At 36.9% G+C, this 22136-nt stretch overlaps 1 protein-coding gene across 1 annotated transcript in view; it reads right to left on the bottom strand.

Moving 5' to 3' along the window:
- Positions 1 to 13245: 13245 nt before the first annotated feature.
- The window catches only part of LOC129258037 (uncharacterized), a 106454-nt gene continuing 97563 nt past the window's right edge, over positions 13246 to 22136 (bottom strand). Inside the window, exon 2 of the mRNA XM_054896493.2 lies at positions 13246 to 16530. Within this exon, the coding sequence (XP_054752468.1) occupies positions 15692 to 16530 (839 nt within the window). The 3' untranslated portion in view covers positions 13246 to 15691. The remainder of the gene's footprint in view (positions 16531 to 22136) is intronic.

The raw sequence follows: 22136 nt of genomic DNA, 5'->3' as shown, positions 1-22136 counted from the left end.
CAGGGGTGGCCTGGAGGCGTTTGGGGAGTGAAAGTAATATACTGTACCGTAAGGGCACTAGTATTCAACCCGTTTGGAGAGTTTCCTCAAATATATAGAAATATAGAATTTACCTGAATTTCAGACCCGTCTTATTTCCAAGAGCAAATGCTGGTTATTCTTTTTCCGTTATTTTTTTCTTCAACCAGTCGACTGTGTGCGCGGGCGATCGAATTATACGGCGACGGATTTTGGTACTAGTATTCAACCCGTCGGTACTAGTATTCAACCTAGCGATGAAAGATGGCCCTGTCTCTCAATCTGCCCTTGTCCCATCCGACTATGGACTAGACCATTTGAGATGAGACCAAACAGGGAATTAATAAAAGCCAGAGACTTACATAGATCTAAATCTAATTTAGCAATCTAAACCCTTTTGAGATTTGCTATCAATCCTCACTAGGTTGAATACTAGTACCATTCAGTGCAAAAGGCCATCGCCGCATAATTCGATCCTCCGCGCATACAGTCGACAGATTGACAAAGAAAATATCGACAACAGATTACCCTGGAAATAACAAAGGTATGAAATTAAGATTAATTCCCTATTTCTAAATATTTTGGGGATTATGTCAAAATCTTTGAATTATGCCGGGTTGAATACTAGTACCCATACGGTACGTATGGTCACTCCCCTAACGCCTGGCGTTTGTACTTATATATAGGCTCCCACACACCAAAGGAAAATGCAACTAGGGTAGGCCTATACATATAGTATATATATGTATAAAAATTCGCCAAACTGCTAGTTAAAAACTTTAGATTCCAGTTTTAACACTTCTGTACATGGGTAAAAATATTGGTTGGCAACGTTTGGCAAAAAAAAGGATAGGGACCTAGTTATGGTTACAAAATGATGCCAGAATTATATGAATTAATTTAAAGTAGAAGAGAGTTTAGTTTACTTCCACTTGTTGACATCGCCATCTTTGATCCTTTGTAAATGCAACCTAGTTACGTAACGCGTATAGAGGGCGGCAAAATCATGAGCGGTGCTAGATTAAAAAGTGCTAAAATGTCCAACCACTGAACTAGAAATACAAAGAGAAAACATATTGCATCTTGCCTTCTACGGCGCATTCTCGAACAATTGACCTAGCAAAATGGCGGCAGTCACTTATCGAGTTCGCTGGCGATGTTTTGCTTGGGTGTACACAACTTCCACGTATTTCTAGTTCAGTGATTGAAGCGGGTACCGTAGTGCTGTTGTCGATAGGCCTCATATCGACATTGATGTCGACATACGAAGGATTTTCAAAATTCTGACATGTCGACATGCACGCACCCACATCGACATGTAAATATAAAATAAAAAGGGGTCTAGCCTAAAGTCACGAGTGTAAAGCTTAGCTGAGAAGTTAGAAGCATTTATCCACAGTAATTGGCACGATTAAAAGGTTTATTCAGCTTAGCAGCGCATTAAACGAAAAAAGAATACCTGCGAGCTGTGCAGCAGCAGAAATACGTCAGTGTGGGGCCGGCCTGCCCGATCGAGCCGACCGCCCTCGATCCCGACTCGCTCTAGATCTATATCTAGCGCTATAGCGAGCTGAGCGTAGCGTAGTAGCATTCACCGTACCCATCCATCGCGCGCTATTCACCGTGCTTGATAATACGTTGCTCCTAAATGCATTACTTTTCACATAAACGTGAGCAGCAGCAAACACGTGTTTTTGTCAAAGTTGTGACCGCCGCAATTGAGCGCTTACTTCATATCATGAAGTCACAGAAAACTTCCCTTCATTCGTTTGCACTGACGTATTTCTACTGCCGCACAGCTCGCAGATATTCTTTTTTCATTTAATGCGCTGCTAAGCTGAATAAACCTTTTAATCGCGCCAATTACTGTGGATAAATGCTTCTAACTTTTCAGCTAATCTTTACACTTGTGACTGTAGGCTAGACCCCTTTTTATTTTATGTTTACATGTCGATGTGGGTGCGTGCATGTCGACATGTCGGAATTTTGAAAATCCTTCGTATGTCGACATCAATGTCGATATGAGGCCTATCGACAACAGCACTAGTTTTCATTGATTTTATGTTGAATATTATTTAAAAATATGACTCTTTGCACCTGAATTGTAACACTGAAATATGGAAATGAAGAAGTTTTATCATCATGTATTTTTATTAATCTGCAAATAAAATTTTACTATGTCACTCAAATTCATTTCATTTCATTAAAGATTCAAAGAGGGATCTCTGGATGATCGACCAGCAAGTCCAGCATTATGTGGGAAAGATACTACAGGTGTACACAGAAAAGGCCATGTTCATGTACAAGACACGGTTGGAGTTCATAAAATGTGATTATGTAGGCATTCACTTCAGTAGATATTATAATTGCAAAATTAAGCAGATTGTATTCATGCAGTGGCATACAGTGTAATCCTTGTTAGAAGATGTAGATTTATTCTTCATTTTTTTATTAAAGAGTTTCAATATGTGCTTATGACAATTTGTTTGCATTATAAATTGTTTGTCACTCTTCGGCTTAGTGTGCTTTATAAGCAAGAATATGCTAAGAGAGATAGCCGCAAGGACCTCATGATCCGATAGGTATGTACTTGTGAAAAGAGATCTAGATGGTGGCAAAACACCTTATTTCTTGTATTTTTATGTTGTTCATGTTATCGTAATGGTACGTGTGTTTTTTTTCTACAGATTAAGCTGCCTCGTGCTATACAGACGTGGATAAAAACAAGCTGTCCAATGAATGGTGACTACTCAAGAGGAGCCAGAAAGTCAACTAAGGCCAGGGTATTTTGGGAGTTGATATGGCCGGGGAAGGGGGGAGGGGGGGGGTTCCAGGGCACCCCCTCCCTTGAGATCTCGACCGCACAATCGCGTCTAACATTGGCACATGGGTTGTCTAGGGCATAATTTACAAAATTAAATTGTAAATTATTTCACGCAAATTGTGTTTAAGAGATAATACTAATTTATGCGTAATTAGAATACAAAATCATACTTTTTCCTCTATTGCATTGACTTTGTACACAAAATCACGTTTTTGAGCAATTTTTGGTATGACATGTACTTACATAATGTCACGTTATTACAGAACCACGTACCGGGTGACACAAGATTGGTCTCAAAAGATGCACAAGACTAGAAAGAGGCATGTTTTAAAAAAATTGTGCGACAGCATGGTCGCAAAATTTTTGGAAGGGGGGGGTCAAATTGGTCCAATTTAACTAAGGGTTAATAACTTGGAGGCTGTTAGCTGCCTTTTTACTTTCAAGTCTTGCACATCTTTTGAGACCAAATTTGTGATGCCTGGGTACGCTGTTCCGAAATTTCGCAACATTTTTATGTATTAATCCAACACAAATACTGTTTCTTGCTAAAAATTCACAATTAGTATACCAGTAATATACATTTATCAAGATTAAAGTCAAATTATTTAATTACATTTATAATCATAAAAGCTTTGATAAAGTATAAAAAAACCCAAAGAGTTGTATGTAGGCCTGGGACTTTCAGGTTTTTTCTCTTCGGGTATCCGTGGTAATTTTCGGGCGGGTACCCGAAAATCATGTCACTTGAAATATGACTGGTGGAAAAACCCCATAGGTGACGTCATCAAGCCAATGCGATGCAAGCCAATTTATGAATGAAAATATAGTAAGCATGCGCATTGCAAGCCTCCCGTGCCCCACGCAGTATTCCATCGAAACAAGTTTCAATACTCTGTCACCTCGTACCAAAATCGACCTAGAATTCCACTTTCCTATATTTCATATGAATTATAAAAGGTTTTCTCACCGATACTGCACAGGTAAGCAAATTTTTATTACTTCTTGCTTTTCCGTCAAAATCTTACGAAGTAGCGTCGATATTACATCGTGTTCGTGAGTTTGTATCGCTACGTGAACAAAGTCAATTGATTTCCGGGTTTCGGAGCGTCAAATGCGCCAGCCAATCACGATCGTTTTCCCATTTTCGGTTTATGATGAACTAAAAATGGTAACAAGAACGTGATTGGCTGGCGCTTCGTAGGTCGATTTTGGTATGAGGTGACAGAGTATTGCAGACTTGTTTTGACGGAATACTGCGTGGGGCTGAGGCTTGCAATGCGCATGCTTACTATATTTTCATTCATAAATTGATTTGCGTCGCAGTGGCTGGATGACGTCACTGCGCTGCAAAAGAAACATGGCGATGATTGAACGATCTCGGTCACATCATCATCACTTGAAAACTTGTATATTTATGGATATTTAGAGGGTAATTGGTGAAATTCAAAATGAGGCTTGTGTACTTTTGTGATGAGTTACAATCATGTCTTACACTACGCAATATAAATCAAATACATGTACATTATACTGGTGAGCAATTTTTGGGTATCGGGTATTGATTTTTCTACCCGGGTACCCGAGGCTTCCGGGCGGAACCCGGGTACCCGGGTTTTAGTCCCAGCCCTAGTTGTATGAAAATTTTCTAAAATAATGAAAGGTAAAAGAAAACAAGATTACAATGTCCATTGCAAGGGGGCTAGTCTATTCAGGATAATTGGGATTTTGTTCAGTTTTTAATTGACATAACATTATGACAAGATCCCTCCATTTAGTGTATAAACAGCACATGGCCATGATTGAAATTCATATAACATTAAAGTATGCAAACCAGGCAGCTACATGTACATGTAGGACTCACTGCTTGTCAATTCTATTGTCTGCCAGGGTCAAGTGACATACAGTGCACATGTATAACGTGTGTGAAAGTACATAAGAAAATCAGCTTTTTATTTTTGTACTGTAACATTGGGTGAACTGGTGATCACTTTGGATATGATGCTCTTCATATTGGTTTATTTTATGTATATGAATTTTTGGATAATCATTAAGAATTAAAGCTATTTACTTAATATATGGAAGCATAAGCCCATCAAAAAACAGAATTATGTCATGTACAGCTAATTCATTTTGCGTGATATTACAATTGTAATTGTTTACTTGAGCAATTAATTTGAATTGCTGCATGACCTAAACAATGACATGTTCCAATTCGAATAGTAACATGACCTAAAGAAGAGTTACTCCACGTCGATTGAGAGTGCTTATGTTAAATAATTGATGTTGCTACTTCAAATAATTGAGGTCAATCAAATTGGTCATAATTATTCAAGTCAATTTTGAGCTATATGTCATAATTAATTAGGTCATATACTAATTGAAATTACTAAATGACTCGAGTAGGTATGAATTCACGTTGCCACATGACCTTAACCCTTTGCGTGCGACGGGCTTCCACAGAAGCCCAGCGAGTCGTTCACTTAGCTACGACGGGCTTCTACAGAAGCCGAGATATGTTTGGTTTAATTCAATGAAGTTTTTCAGCTTTTTCGTAATTGTTATGTACTAAAATCTCTGCCACTATTTCCTTTATAAACCTATTTCGATAACAGATTGAAAAAAATATACAGCTACGTGGGGAAAAATCCCGAAATTAGGAAATCATTTCAACTTTACCCGATTTTCTCGTTGGAGTCTGACGGGGAGGATAAATTTTGTGACGAGCACGTACGCGCGCGCGCACAAGGCCTGATCACGTGATTTGTTCTGATCACGTGATTTGATCCATATCGTTGTTCTGATAGATGTACGCTATCTTTTCTGCAAGATCGTCACGTAATAAGCTACGCGTTTATTCACCATTTTCGTCTTATTTGTTTCATCAAGGAGATATCACTTTAGATAGAATGATATCTCCTTGGTTTCATTGATCGATTGTATTTTCAGAAAAACAAAAAGCTTGTTATGTCTTAGTACTTTGAGCTGATCTTGGTGCACTTTTGAACTTTTTCTCTCCCCATTATCCCCCTTCTTATTATTTTTGTCTATTATTCTGAAAAAAAGGAGAAAAGAAAGCAGTTAAGCACACCATTCATCTTCTGCTCTTTTAAAAAAAGAAACGTCCATGTAGTTCATGATATCGGCACTATCCGAACAAAAGAATGTCTGGGCGGCCACTCAAACAAATTCCTTCCGAAAAGAGCAGGATACAGATGGTCAACGCCCCGAACAAAAGGAAGATTAGTGTTTATCGGCAGGATGACCCATTGAATGCTTTTCGTACTTAGCAATACAAAAAGCTTTTATGAATACTTTTTTTTCGACCAACAAACCGTATCTAAAAAGAAAAAATTGTCTCATTTACCGACAACGCAGGTGCTTATGACATCCGTCAGTGATTCATATTGCATAAAAGCGCTACCCCTGGGTGATGATGCATATAAGGATGAACGAAGAATCATTTAGGGAAATTATAGAAAAAATATGTTCAGATGTCACGGAGAACGAGAGAGAATGAGAGACAGAGATAAAAGGGGGAATAGACAAGTGCGCTTTTGCTAAAATTCCATGAATATCTACTTAAACGAATAACAACATGACTTTATTTTTTGGTTAGATTACTTTTAAAAAATCCCACAACGTTTGTTTGTCGCAACTCGGTCCCCAGACCCTTGCCATACTGACGAATTTTTATCATTATTCTTGTTTGACCTTGCCCCCTCCCCAGATGGAAATGTTCTGAACTACACTATAAACTTGCTTGTTTGTCTCCTCTCTCCGATTTTCTGTTTTTAATTGCGAGTAACGCGGTAGAAAAGATAAGAATAAAGACCGTCTTGGCCACTTTTTTTCCCTGTTACGACCCCCCAAAAAAAATTGCATTTGGGGCGCTTACCATGGTTAACATCTAAACCAAAATATTTGGAAAAAGATGTTATACAGGGACAGCAATGTTTTTTTATGGTGCAGGGGTTGAGCTGTGGGACGGGGGTGAAGCGGCTAAAAAAAATTACAATTTGTTAATTCATGTCATTTTACAGAATGAATTTATAATAGGTTAGGTTTTAGAAGCTCTCCATCTTATTTCCTTTTCTCTCCCAGATGAAAACTTTTGCATTGAAAAGTTGCCGGAAACATAATCACTTCAAATGATAAAATCAATAATGAACTAAAAGTTTCCTCGCGCGAAATGGAGGAAATAAAATGATACAGGATGATAATTTGTTTGTCTGGTGTGTCATCCGATAGAACCCTCTCAATCCTACAAACTTTTATTCATGTGTGACCTACACCCCCCCCAAAAAAAAAATGTTGATACCGACCCAAATTTTATTGATTTTCCTACTTTTTCGCCAATTTCTTTCTTCTTTTTTTTTACCGGCGAATAGCGTGGTAGAAAAGATTCATAGAGGAAAACAAATTGTTTCCGTTACTGCAAACAATCATTTGGGGCGCTTACCCTGGTTAGCATCAAAACCAAAATATCTGATTAAAAAAAAAAAAAACAGGGGCCACTGAGCGTTTTTGATAATGGAGGGGTTGAGCTGAATGTGGGAGGGAGTGGACCGGCCCCCCAAAAATCATAAATTTATATAGACTTCGGATTTTTTTGTACATGTTTGCTGAAAGGGGTGAGGACTGAAACTTCCTACCAACTCCGCTGCCTCTGTACTATGAGATTGAACGATTAAAACGATAGAGACAAAAATGAATTCTAACTATTGTGAATGTTTTTTAATGATTTATTTATTACTTTGTTTTCGGCTGTGAAATCAAGGAGACAATATAACAAAACGAAGGAGATAATCGAACAAAACGAAAGAACATGATTACGGATGCTATAATTTATTCAATAAAAATTACTTTCTCTTACTTTCAGTAATTGCTATCATGGCTCTTTTTGAGGGAATAGTAAGATAAAGAAAGAAACGTAGAAAGTGACAAGAAGAGAGTTGGGAGGTATGATTTCAGACTTACAATTTTGGTCACTTTCATTCGTTTAACACTTTGAAATAATTTCAGGATATTACAAATCGAATACCGGTGCGCAAACTTCAGGAACAAAATTATTTTATCATTATAATACTAGTAGCTGCGTGGAAAATCAAATTAAATGAGACATATAATTTATGAAAAAATCTAAAAAAGAAAATTATTTTTAGTGAAAGATTGAGGCCTGTCTTGCCATAACCCTAAGCCCCAAGTTCACAAATAGTTTAGTTGTGCATTTTTATACAATGATGATGATCATCATCATCACATTGTCTTTTGCGAAAGATATCTACCCATGTTATCAATATAGAAAATGGAAGATGATATAGAATTCATTGTGAAATGACAGTTACAATAGTAATTTTAAAAGGTTTTTCGAGACATTATTTGAGAAACTGGGGGAAAACCCCCCAAAATTTTCGACATGATGACCACGATGAAATAGAACGAGAGGCCCACAAATCCAACCATCTCCGATACAAGTTGGCAAAAACGAGGCATTCTCTCTGAACCTTTTCCGATGAAGAGAGAGAGAGAGAGAGGGGGGGGGGGAGACGTTAGATGTAATGTAAAATGACAGGTACTGAGAAGAAAAAATCAGAAAGGATTGAGGGGGATGGGGGCGGGTATATACCTCGTAATCCAAATCGGGAAGAAGGAAGACGATACAGATATAATTTAAATGAGAAGAACTAAGAGAAAAAACGGTGTAGAAGGGAGGGGATATAGAAAGACGATAGATATAAGGGAATGAAAGCTGTAGATAATACATTCGGTTACAGGTTAGAAACCAGAGAAAGGGAAAACGAGGAAATCCCTAATTGGCACCGTTTTATAAATACATTATACATGTACATTTTATATTGACAAATGCGCAATAATTTAAACAAATTTACCATCCGCCAGTCAAATAGAAGGATTTCAGTAGCTTTCAAGTGTTATTGAAAATTTGTAAACAAATTTTATATAAAACGGGCCCCTGGTTTATATTTGACCCCCCCCCCCTCCGCTTTCTCTCGTTCTCTCATCCTATATTGCTCTTATTTTTGTCTTCTATTTCAAAGGAAACAAACAGAAAATAAAGGAATTTAGCACACCGTTTATCCTCTGCTCTTTTGAAAATGAAAAACGTCCATGTAGTTCTTGATCTCGGCTCTCCCCAAACAAAAAGAAAGTCATGGCGGACGCTCAAACAAATTCCTTATAAAAAGAGCAGGGGACAAATAGCCAACGCCCTGAATAAAAGGAAGATTAGTATATTTCGTCAGGATGACCTACTGAATGCGTCTCGTATTTAGCAATACAAAAAGCTCTTACTGCTTTTCATATTAGGACAGTAACATTTAAAAAATAAATGTTTACTCATTTATTGACAAAACATGGCAGGCGCTTAAGACATGGCAAGAACATTTTCTTCTTGAGCATGACAGTGCTTTCTTCACAAAAAATACAATTTCCCCTGGGTGATGATACATAGAGGGATGGAAGAAGATGCAAGTGAGATTTAAAAAAAAGAATAGAAAATGCAAATCGAGATACATGTATAGGAGAATGAAAAAAAAGACAGAAAGGATGGAAGGGCAAAAAGAGGAAATGGACCAAAAAGGTATAATGTAAACCATAATGTGCGCTTTTGCTATTTCATGAATATTTACTTATAGAGAATTATAGAATACTAGTCCCTCACCTCAATTTGTAACTCACGCCATTTTATAGAATGAATGTGTCATGTTAGGTTTTGGAAGAATTTCATCTCATTCTCTCTTTCTCTCCCAAGCAGGTGAATATTTTTGCATTGAAAATTCGACAAAAGCATAATCAGTTCAAACGCTAAAACTAACAATGAACTAAAAGTTTCCTCGCCGGAAATTAAGGAAATAGAATAAGAATTTACGTTGAGGCATCCACCTAAAAAAAAAACATGTTTGTTTGACGTGTCCCGACAAACCCCTCTCAATCTTACACCTAACCCTCCCCCTAAAAATGTTATTAATTTTTTTCGCCAGTTTCTTTCTTCTTTTTTTTTTCTTTTGTTTTTCTGGCGAATAGCGTAGCAGAAAAGGATCCATATAAAGAAAAAAAAAGACAGGTTGACCTTTTTTTTTTTGGGGGGGGGGGCGCTAACCCTGGTGAGAATCAACACCCAAATATTTGAAAAAGATGTATAAATATATTTAATTCAGATGCTACAATTTCAATAGATAAAAATAATTTACTTTCTCTCATTGTGACGAACAGTAATCGGTAGCATGGTTATTTTGGAGGGAAAAGGGAGATAGAAAAATGAAACGTAGAACAAGACGAGGAGAGCGTTGGGAGGTATGATTTGAGATCCACTATTTGAGTCACATTTACCTCCTTCGCTCTTTGAAATTGCAACAGGAAAACAAATCGAAGACTGGTATGCAATCTTCAGGAACAAAATAATCTTTTTATTACAAACTATAATTCATTAAAGGAGAAACAAAAGGCGATTTTAGTAAAACATTGAGGCCACCGTCTTAAAGCCCAGAAGCCAAAAATCTCAAAATAGTTTCGGACTTTCGTTGCGCAGCATCATCATTGTACTTGCAAGGGAACATTCACCCTTTTTTATTCATTCTGGAAAATAAAGGTATTTGGTATGCTGTGATTTCACCCAAAACGGATTATCGTCGTAATTATTCACTTTGCAAATGATCTGTATACAAGGGGGTTAAGAGACCATTCATGAGGAGCGTGACAATAGGCAATGCCGAAAAAAGGCACCAGAGCAGACAACAAAGCGGTATCGATCGAACCCGACTTGTCCGCGCGTGCTGATTGCCCTTACGCATTTTTGTACACAGTGCCTATTGACTTGGGAAAAAGCGAAGATTTGGCAAAATAACAGAACTTTTTCCTCATAAATTTCTTAACTATTCTGTTGGTTTGAGAAGCGAGACCTTTAGTTCTAGAAAGAAAAATGTCTGATCTTTCATCCTTACATTTACTAAAAATCCTGAAAATACTTCAGTTTGGCGCAATTAGCAATAGATTAGGAAAACACCGCCACAGATCCAAATACCAGCAATGTACAAAAACAGCTCCGCCGCAGGGAGGGGTATCCGGTTTCACGGGCCCGCACGCAAAGGGTTAATTATTTATGTAGCAACATCAAGTATTGAACGTCATTTAGTTATCAATTATGACATGTAGCAAATCAAATTACATGCCGCAATTTCGTGTTTATGATGGGCTCATGCTTACATTCATATATAACCCTTCAATACGTAGTTGGAGCAATTCTTAGACAAGAAGACTGTGTAAAACAATGATATGCCTATTCAATGTCAAAAAGGTCAATGTCTCAATAGATTTGATCTACGTTTTGGCAAAGTAATCTTATGTTCATATTTTTTCTAACCTATGGTGAACATTCTAAATCATGTGAAATTCATTCAAAAATATCTTTCAGTATTTATGGACTTAAGTGAATTCTGAGCAAAATGAAGTGATTATGATTACGTTCATGTACTTTAAGTTTATACTGGTGATCAACACATCATAATTTCATCCCTTACTGTATGTGCACCATGCATTATCTGTACATGCAGAAGTGGTTATCCATTGTTTCATAACATGGTTGAGTAAAGGATGTTCTGCTTTTAGTATTAAGCCAATCGGGTGTTGACAAGAAGGGGAAATGCAATTGCTCAGCTATTACAGGTTTTTTTTTGCAACCATAATACTGGTTAAGCCTTGGTTACATTCGCCGGCTCGTGGCCTTACGTCGAGTCAAAATTAGCAGTTTTAATCATCCTTGTACCAGCTACTACCAGCTACACGTGGGTGGTTTGTACAGGAATACCTAAAACTGCTGATTTTGTCTCGCCGTAAGGCAACCGGTCAAGGAATGTGACCAAGGTATTAATAATGATCGCTTAATGTTGTGTTAGAGGGAAGGATTCTGGGTCGAATCTAGCTTTCTTTATGTGATCTCAAAATGGCAGCAATGTATGAATAGTGAAAGTAGTTCATGTGGCATCTCAATGTTGGTGGATATAAATCTTTGTACATGTATTATCCTAAAGATGAAATGTTACTGCATTATTCTAGCAGTCATTCATGATATCAAAGATGTTCTATACTGTGCATAGTACAACTCATACATAATAAAGGTATGTGAATATGCTTTTAACGTCTTTGCAAATTTGTGGGTTTTTTCACCCCTCTTTTCATTAGTCAAGATGTCAAAGTTGTTGTGCTGGATCACAGGAAATTATTACAAACTACTACGCCTAACAAACCAGTGCAGGACGGTGTCGTGAGAAAATCGCACAGACTACTACAGGACAATACCATAGGATTGTCACAGGAAATCAACAAGAATACCCCTGCAGGATTACCACAGTAAAGTATCACAAGAAGGCTGCAGGATGAGACCAATAATGCCACAGAAGATATCAAAGAACAGTATCACAGGAATACCACAGGACAGTACTGCAGGAATTGTCCTGCGGTAAGGTCTCTTGGTATTCCTGCAGTACTGTCCTGTAGTACTGTTCTGTAGTACTTTCCTGTGATACTGGTCTGCGGAATTCCTAGAGTACTGTCCTGTCATACTGTCCTGTGATACTATTTATCACCACAGGATAGTATCACAGGACAGTACTACAGGAATACCAGACCAGTATCACAGGACAGTACTACAGGAATACCAGACCAGTATCACAGGACAGTACTACAGGACACAGTACCAGAAGCCTGCGGTATTCCTGCAGTACTGTCCTGTAGTACTGTTCTGTAGTACTTTCCTGTGATACTGGTCTGCGGAATTCCTAAAGTACTGTCCTGTCATACTGTCCTGTGATACTATTTATCACCACAGGATAGTATCACAGGACAGTACTACAGGAATACCAGACCAGTATCACAGGACAGTACTACAGGACACAGTACCAGAAGCCTGCGGTACTCCTGTAGTACTGTCCTGCGATACTGTCCTGTAGTACTTCCGTGTGATACTGGTCTGCGGAATTCCTGTAGTACTGTCCTGTCATACTGTCCTGTCATACTATCATGTGATACTATCCTGTGATACTGTCCTGTAGTACTAGTAGTAGTGTGGTAGTGGTTGTAGCGGTTGTAGCGGTTGTGGTGATCGTGTCCTGTCATACTTCCTGCCATACTTATGCGGTTATTACCACAGGAAGTATCACAGGACACGGACCTGTTGTACTCCTGTTGTACATTTCTGTAGTACCGTCCCAAATTACGTGCACGTAATTCCTGCAGTACTTTCCTGCGATACTTCCTGCAGTACATATCACAGAGTACTACAGGAATTTTTTGTAAGGGCCGTGTCATGTCAATACACTGCACCCGATATTTCAATTCAAATAAGCCTACAATTACTACATGGCACTCAATATCTGAGAAAGACAAACTTTACATTACACTCGCAGAACCCCAAAATGAAATTTTATTTAGGTATAATTGATTGAACGGACACTGACATTACAAGGATAATTACATATTTTCAACAAACTAATTACCGATAAGTTTGGCCTTGTAGATTATTGATAATCATTGTGAATGGATTACTATTATGTCATGTATAAACAATACAATATGACTAATCAATCATGTTCTTGTAAAGTTCTACATTTTAATTGATGTCAGAATCAACAGGTGATAGCATCCTATAATTGAAAAGGCTCAATTCAACTTTTATCCAACAGAAGAAAAAATATATCGTATGTCTCACAGTATATATCAGGAGTCGGCAGATAAAATCTTATTTTATTCCACTCACCTAATTTCTTGAAGAAAACAAATCTACCGTTAATTATTCATGAACAAGTCGCTCTTAATTGCGATTTTTTTTTGGTACTCACCGTACACCCCACAAACTAATTAATACTTGGAGTAGGTATTTTTTATTGATTAACAGGGATAAATATTTGCATGTATTCAATTAGTAAATATTTAATCACTACCTAGATTACTATCCCTTATAATTTACGACAATACGGAAGTTATCCGTGCGTCTAATGAGACATTTATATTTCAAATACAAAAATAGCATACCAAGTAAACTAGTTGATTGGACATTGTGCTGACCAGCTCCCCTTGCAATAAATAGTTATCGCAAGCAATTTGCTGATTATGTAACAGAAATATATCATGAAATGAGTTTAAAAAAAATGATTATAAAGATAAGCTTACGAAATGTCATATATATGTCTATTCATTGATCAAGAACATTGTCCAGAGCCGATTAATATACTTTTTTTCACTGGAGCGCGAATCAAGGTTTGTAATTTGATACTGTCTTCATTGATGGGAGAATAGGAACTTTTCATATGATCTTTTCTTCAAGGTATTATTACAACATTTTAATATGGTTGACATAATTAGTGTCACGTAACGGATATATCTTTACTGTCAGGAGTCCCTTGGTTGTAACGCACCATAAAGCATTAAAGAAAATGTGTTGTCTTATCTGATATATGTTTTGTTCACTTTTTATCATTACATCTCGAAATTGTAAGAATAAAACTAGAGAAACTTGCAATTTTGCAGATACATGATTTGTTTTCTTTACTTCTATCCTGAATTCTCACGAGCGGAATCACGGTACAATTTTCCATTTCTATCGCAAGATTCATTGCTTGTGTTATATTTTAAATTGGGAAAATCATATTCATTCCTCTTAATACATCACCACTCCAAACAAGGTATTATTCATATGCCCTATTAATTCAGGACAAAAATAAATTTGGTTTTTATTGTCACTCATTTGATTGAAAGTGAGGATACACGAAATGTGTTTCAAAGCCGATATGGGTGCTAATATATATTTTGACTTTGTATAATTAAGGAGAGCTAAGATAATATACTCTCAATTAGACTAAAGCATGTTTCATCCATTGTCAAAAGTAGTGTATAAAAATAGTTGTTACCAGTTTTGAAACATTTTCATCAAGTTCGTATTTTAAAAGAAATCGGCTTGAAGCAAGAATAAGCTTTACAACATCAGGATCAGTACGCTTAAAAAAAAAAAAATATTAGAATGAACAGAATGTTTGTCTATGTTGTTAATCTAATAGGACGGATTTTAGTGTCGTATAGGGCAGAGTGGTGTTGGTTGATTTAATCATCTCTAATTGTTGATGATGACTTCACACAACTTTCGACAACATTTCTGAGAATAATATAATAGAAAACTTAACACTATCTTTAAAACGAACACATAACGAACATATAAACATTGCAATTTGCTCATATATTATTTACAATCATGATATGAAACACAAATTTGAACAAAAATGTGTAGTGTTTGGGGTTCCTCCTTCCATACCATAATACTATTAGCATTCGCTATTAGCATTCGCTACATACGAATTTACATGTAAATGAAAATCTTATCTCGATTAATTTCTCACCTCTGCGACCATTTCCTTACGTTATATACATGTATGTACGATGTTCTGCAGAGAACGGGAGAGAGAGAGTAGTAGTAGTAGTCGTAGTAGTAGTAGCAGTAATATCTCTGACCATCCACATCTTCCTAGAATAAGGTACCTTTCGATATATACTCCTCTCATTCAAATAAGAACCAAATTTACAATTGACTTTCCAAAGGCAATGCCTACCTTTACTACTTAATAATTAGCTTTGTTAATTTACTTTGATTCATAAATCAAACTTACAAAATCCTTACTATATTTAAAGAGACGTATTTACTGACTGTAATATGGTGAGATAATGCATTAAGAATAGCTAGCCTGTGGGTGGTTCTGTGTAAAGTGTATTTTTTCTCATGTTTTCTTTTTCGAAAATATTCTGTTAAAAGACCAACAGTGAGACAGAAGCCGGTTTCTTCGATCAGTGATGTTACCACCCGTTTGCAAGTAAAGCTGATAAATCTAAAGCAAGAGCATCATCTTGATCAAGATTGCCTAGTAAGATATCCCTCGAATCATCAATTTCTGGCCTAGTGTCAACCATGATTTCATCCAGGAGGTCTTCCAGAGCAAGCTCTCTCTCATCTGTCATCACATCATTGTTCGTGCCATATAATTGAGATAGCCTAACGAGGTCCATAGTATCGTCTTCAGGAGCGAATCTCTTGTTGATGTTTGATTCTTGTTCAAGTGGTTCACCACCAAGAAATTGGCGCTTTCCACCCGGAAATTGTCGCTTGCCACCTGGGTATTGCCTTTTCCCTGCAGGATACTGTCGCTTGCCCCCTGGCCACTGGCGTTTACCTCCTGGGTACTGTCGAAGTTCCATGGTTAGAAGGTTTTGATCGCTTTCTGACCGTTTTCCACCAGGGTATTGCCTTTTAACTTCGGGCCATTGACGCTTACCGCCTGGCCATTGACGCTTACCTCCTGGCCATTGACGTTTACCACCGGGCCACTGACGTTTACCGCCTGGCCACTGACGTTTGCCACCGGGCCATTGACGTAGCTCCGGTGATGGTATAAGTTCACCTCCAACGAATTGTCTTTTACCGGCTGGATACTGACGCTTACCAGCTGGGTATTGCCGTTTCCCTCCTGGATATTGACGTTTTCCCCCTGGATACTGTCTTTTACCACCAGGATACTGACGCTTGTTAGATTCAGGAGACATAATGTCAAGTTCTCCCTCCTCTTCCACTTGTCCTACTTCATCCCAATATTGATTTCTCAAAGGTAGTTCATTTCCTTGCACCCAGTCGGCCAATTCTGAATAAAGACAGAAAACAAATATGGGGTCCAAATTAGATATTTGTTATTAAGTCATTTCGGCTATCGTCAATGCTACTGCTACATGAATCCTAAAGTAATGATTAAAGTAGGTATAGGATTGACAGATTAAAAAAGATAGATCAGGGAACTATTTGTGCAAACACATGCAGCTAAAGCTTCTGTGTCAAATTTAATGATAGGTCCGTGTTCATGTCTCTTGTAACCATTTATTTATTATTAGATTTGATTCCCTGTGATTGTGCTATCTGACGGTGAATCAAGCGTACCCTCACATGCCTAGTAAATATTTTTGGGATAATGAAAATTATGGTCGAAACCATTTTAACACCTACTTAGCTTAAATCAAACGTGACATGTTATACATGTGTGCAGTTGCAGCAATCACCACTAAACGAGTATTGAAAATATTGTAAATATTTGGAAAGACCTTGACATTCCAGCATAAACTAAACTTGCAATTATTGATATTGAATGTTGACAGCAGCAATACAAGGAAAATGGGTTTGCCGACTAAAGTGATCTTTCACGATTTCAAATGAATTAGCCTACAAGAATATAATGATTCATGAACGACTTGAACGTTGTAATAGATTATGTATTTAAGCCATGGAAATGTTGCAGCGAGTGATTTATTTTAATGTTATTCAAGATTCTTTTATTATAGATGAAAAGTACAATACATCGTAACAATATTACAATGATTTGTGAACATATTTTCGGCATTACTCCAATGTGTTTAGGATCGCATGCTCGATCTGTAACGAAAATCATAAGACAGAAAAAATGGAACCAGTGGGATTCGAACTTGTCATCTACTGCTTGCCGGGCAGCGACTCAACCACCAGGCTATTCTGGTTCACAGCTAAGTCACGATGAACTGGAATACAAATACCCTTGATCCTCTTCTTTCTGACGCATTAATATGCAAATGCAGTCGGCCGTGGACAATAGATAGTATTAAAGGTCAAGTCCACCTCAGAAAAATGTTGATTTGAATCAATAGAGAAAAATCAGACAAGCATAATGCTGAAAATTTCATCAAAATCGGATGTAAAATAAGAAAGTTATGACATTTAAAAGTTTCGCTTGTTTTTCAAAAAATAGTTATATGCACAATTTAGTCACATGCAAATGAGAGAATCGATGGTGTCCCTCACTCACTATTTCTTTTGTTTTTTTATTGTTTGAATCATACAATATTTCAATTTTTACATATTTGACAATAAAGACCAACTTGACTGAAACATAAAATGTTAAACAATGGTAATTCCACATGTTCAGGGCAAAATAAAACTTTGTTTCACAGGACAATGAGGAGAAAATTAGAATATTTCATATTTCATGTAATAAAATACAAAAGAAATAGTGAGTGTGTGATGTCATCAGTTCCCTCATTTGCATACCGACCAGGATGTGAATATAACTATTTTGTGAAATTAAGCGAAACTTAAAAATGTCATAACTTTCTTATTTTCCATCCGATTTTGATGAAATTTTCAGTGTTGTGCTTGTTGGATTTTTCTCTTTTTATTCAAATCCACTTTTGGTTGAGGTGGACTTGTCCTTTAATAAAGAGGCTTTAATAGGAGGTAATGATAATTTATGAACAAATTTTCGGCATTACTCCTGTGTGTTTAAGATCGCATGCTCGATCTGTAATGAAAATCGTAACTCAGAAAAAAATTGGAACCAGTGGGACTCGAACATGTCATCTACTGCTTGCGGAATACGAGGATCGAGGGTATTTGTATTCCAGTTCATCGTGACTTAGCCGTGAACCAGAATAGCCTGGTGGTTGAGTCGCTGCCCGGCAAGCAGTAGATGACAGGTTCGAATCCCACTGGTTCAAATCTTTTCTGACTTATGATTTTCATTACAGATCGAGCATGCGATCTTAAACACGTAGGAGTAATGCCTAAAATATTAAAGGAGAAAGAAGGAAGAAAAAGACATCGTTTTACATTAGAGTTAAACAGAGGAATATGACATCATCGTGTTAGATTAGAGTTGTATAGAATTCGGAATAAAGTAGTCCCGATAGCGTGAAAGACGAGTGTGGGGTGGACACAGCTGTATTCCAGAACGATTAAACCTGCAACAATCAATGAGGGGGTGAGAATTATCTGCCAATATGGTCCGGACCTTGGTGAGTAGGCGTTCTTTGTGACAGTTCTATTCCTATCACCCATTGTGCAACTCGACGAGTGCGATCTATTCTGCGTTTTTGTTCATTTAACAAATTGCCATATCAATCTGAATACTGCTGACACTTTTGATGATCGACTGATAGAACAGCTTCAAGATAGTTTTGTCGACATGAAAGCTTCTTAGTTTTCGCAAGAAAAAATCCTTTGGTTTGTTTTCTTTTGAATTGACAGACAGTTCTCCTTCCAAGAAAGCTTATCATCAACGACAGTTCCAAGTTATTCGTATTCATCAGGCGCGGATCCAGGAGGGGGCCGAGCCGGCCCCGGCCCCTCCCCCTATTTTTTGACAACCTGCAGAAAAAGTGTACTGTTTAACTTGATAGAAACTACGAAAAACAGAAAGAAAAGTAGGGAAGAGGTATTATACCCATGATGTGTAATTTACAGCCTCGTAACGGCCGGCCCGACCCCGAAAGGAAACAAGAAAAAGGTGAGGGGAAGAATTGGAAAATAGACTTTATATAAAAATTTTCGCTCGCGCTTCGCGCTCGCATTGCCTGTGTAATGAATCCCATTCAAGAGGATTAAATGACACTTAATATATCCAGTTCTGAAATCAATTTGCACACAATATTTTAGCTCGCACATCAAGCTTTCATTATTTTGTTTGATTTACACAAATTGTTATATCAAAATTTTCAGTTCGCGATGCGCGCTCGCATTGTTTAATTTGTGAGATACCTATCCTCTTTGGAAATTTTTTCCAAAATTTGTCTAAATGCTCCTTTACCATGTGAGTATATCAAAAAATTAAGCTCGTGCTTCGCGCTCGCATTTAATTGTTTGAGACACACAGCTTGTTCGTTATTTAAATAAAAACGCGCTCAGACTGTCCAGTTTTCAGGTCGGAATATCAAAAATGTTGAGCTCGCGCTTAGCACTCTCATTTAAATAGTGATACTTGTATCCTCGTCATTATTCACTAAAAATAGTCCTAATTGAGTCCCTTTTCACGTTACTATAATAAAATTTCGGATCGCGCTTTGCGCTCGCATTGTTTAGTTGGATACTTATCTTTGTTCATGATTATAAAAATGCTCAGAATCTTCAGTTCTAAGGACATAAAATATCAAAGAATTTTAGCTCGCACATCGCGCTCGCATTATGTATTAAGACCACATGAGATACCTTATCTTGTTTATAACAATAAAAACTAACACATACTTAAAACTTCAGTCTATTGTTAGGACTACCCCCTGAACAACCAACAAAAAAATCAGATTATAGCTGCCAATCGGGAAAAATGTTGATGAAAATATTTTTCGGCCCCCCTATTGGCGAAAGCTGGATCCGCCCCTGTTCATGTACCTGCTCAATGATATCTCCGTGAATGCGGAGTGGTTAATGTATTGCATCACCCTACCGAAAATGAATGATGATTTCTTTGGTTTTACTGGTATTCAATATCAGGTAATGGTCGTCACACCAACTGACAAAATCGTTAAACTGTGAGATATATTCATGAGCATCATTGAACAAGTACCCCGTTATCACGGTATTGTCGGCGTATTTGATTACACTGCAAGATTTCTTTGTGCCTATGTAATTACTGGAATACAAAGAGAAAAGAACGGGAGATAATACACAACCTTGGGGCACCTATTTGTGTCACCAATTCACGTGACTTATAATTCCCTGATTTAACTGATTGAATTCTCGAGCTAAGGACATTTTGGATACATAGAATAAGTCTAGTGTTTATATTCATATCTATAAACATTTGTACAAGGCAGTTGGGAGCGATCGTATTGAAAGCGCTGGAGAAGTCAACAAAAAGTGACCGCGTGTATGACTTTGCACGTACAAGATGTTCATATATCTTATGCAGAAAAAAAACAAGGGTAGCATCTTTTACACTTCTGTTTGACCGATGGGCAAATTGACATGGGTCTAATTGACTACTTAACAAACAACTATTTTTTAGTGAGCATTTTCTAAGAAAGCAAATAAATAAATGAACATATTTATTTATTTATTTATTAACAAAATTTCAACAGGATGCCCAATCAACATAAAAATTGCTCTCCCTTGGGGTCCTGCATATTAAAAAACAATCAAAATATATCTTTTTATACACAGTAAAATGTAACATGAGAAAATATACATACATAATGATAGAACATAATAGTTGATGTCAGATATAAACAAAACTATAAATAAATATTAACTACTCACATCATTAGAAAGAAGGGGATATACATACATAAAAACATAATCATTGAAATTGACATCGAATATTTACCATTGAAAAATAAAGCTGCAATTGGACTTAAAGGTTATCTTTTAAATATTTCTTAAAAATTGAGAGGGAGTTTATGTTTTGAGGTTCAGGGGCCCGTAACACAAAGCTTAGCAATGATCGTAGAACATTTTTCTACGATTGATTGCATTGACTATAATGTACAATCAATCGTGAAAATCAAGCGTACGATTAATCGCTAACCTTTGTGTTACGGGATCCAGGTTGAAGACTATTCCATAATGAGACGGCTTGATAATGAAATGAGTGTTTGAATGATTCAATTTGACATTTTGGGAAGTGTAACTTATTTTGAGAGGAATTTCTTGTACAGTATGAATGAATTTTTTTCCTAAAAGTAAATAATTTGGGCAGACATGTGGGAGCAATACATTTCATACATTTTAACATTAAAATAAATCTAAAAATGCGAACTCTATCTTCAAATCTTTTCCAGTCTAAGAGGGCAAATAAATTTTCTGAAGGGGTCAAGAAATGGGTTTTTAAAATTATTCTTGCGGCTGTTTTCTGTAACTTATTCAATCTTTCGGTATCTTCTTTGAATTTATCCCCCCAGACAATACAACAATAATCTAGAATTGGCAAACCCATAGCATTATATAAAGTGAGTAAATTTATTTTCATTGACGCATCCTTTTAACCTTCGTAGGATACCTAACTTCTTGCTAACGTTATTGGCTACTTTAGATACATGTTCTTTCCATGATAATTCATTATCAATTATTATACCTAAACATTCAAAGGATTGAACTTGTATAATATCGTGACCATTACAAATTATTTTCAACTGAGAATCATTGGAATGAATAGAATATGCAAGTCGAGCTCGTGTACCAATAGTCATACATTTAGTTTTTTCATAATTCATCATCATACGGTTTTCTTCTAACCAGCAGGCTACATTTTCTAAATCCAATTGTAATTTATTTTGTATTTCAGCTAAACTATCAACTTCTGCATAAATAGATGTATCGTCTGCGTACATAACTATTTTAGAGTGTTTCAATATATTAGGCATATCATTTATAAATATGGAAAATAATTTTGGGCCCAATATGGATCCCTGTGGTACTCCTTTCCGCATCTCTTTAGTGTCAGAAAGTACCCCATTTTAT

Source organism: Lytechinus pictus, chromosome 3 (genome assembly GCF_037042905.1).
Source record: "Lytechinus pictus isolate F3 Inbred chromosome 3, Lp3.0, whole genome shotgun sequence".
NCBI lineage: Eukaryota > Metazoa > Echinodermata > Echinoidea > Temnopleuroida > Toxopneustidae > Lytechinus > Lytechinus pictus.
Note: the sequence above shows the minus strand (reverse complement) of the source record. Positions and strands in the feature narration are given on the sequence as shown.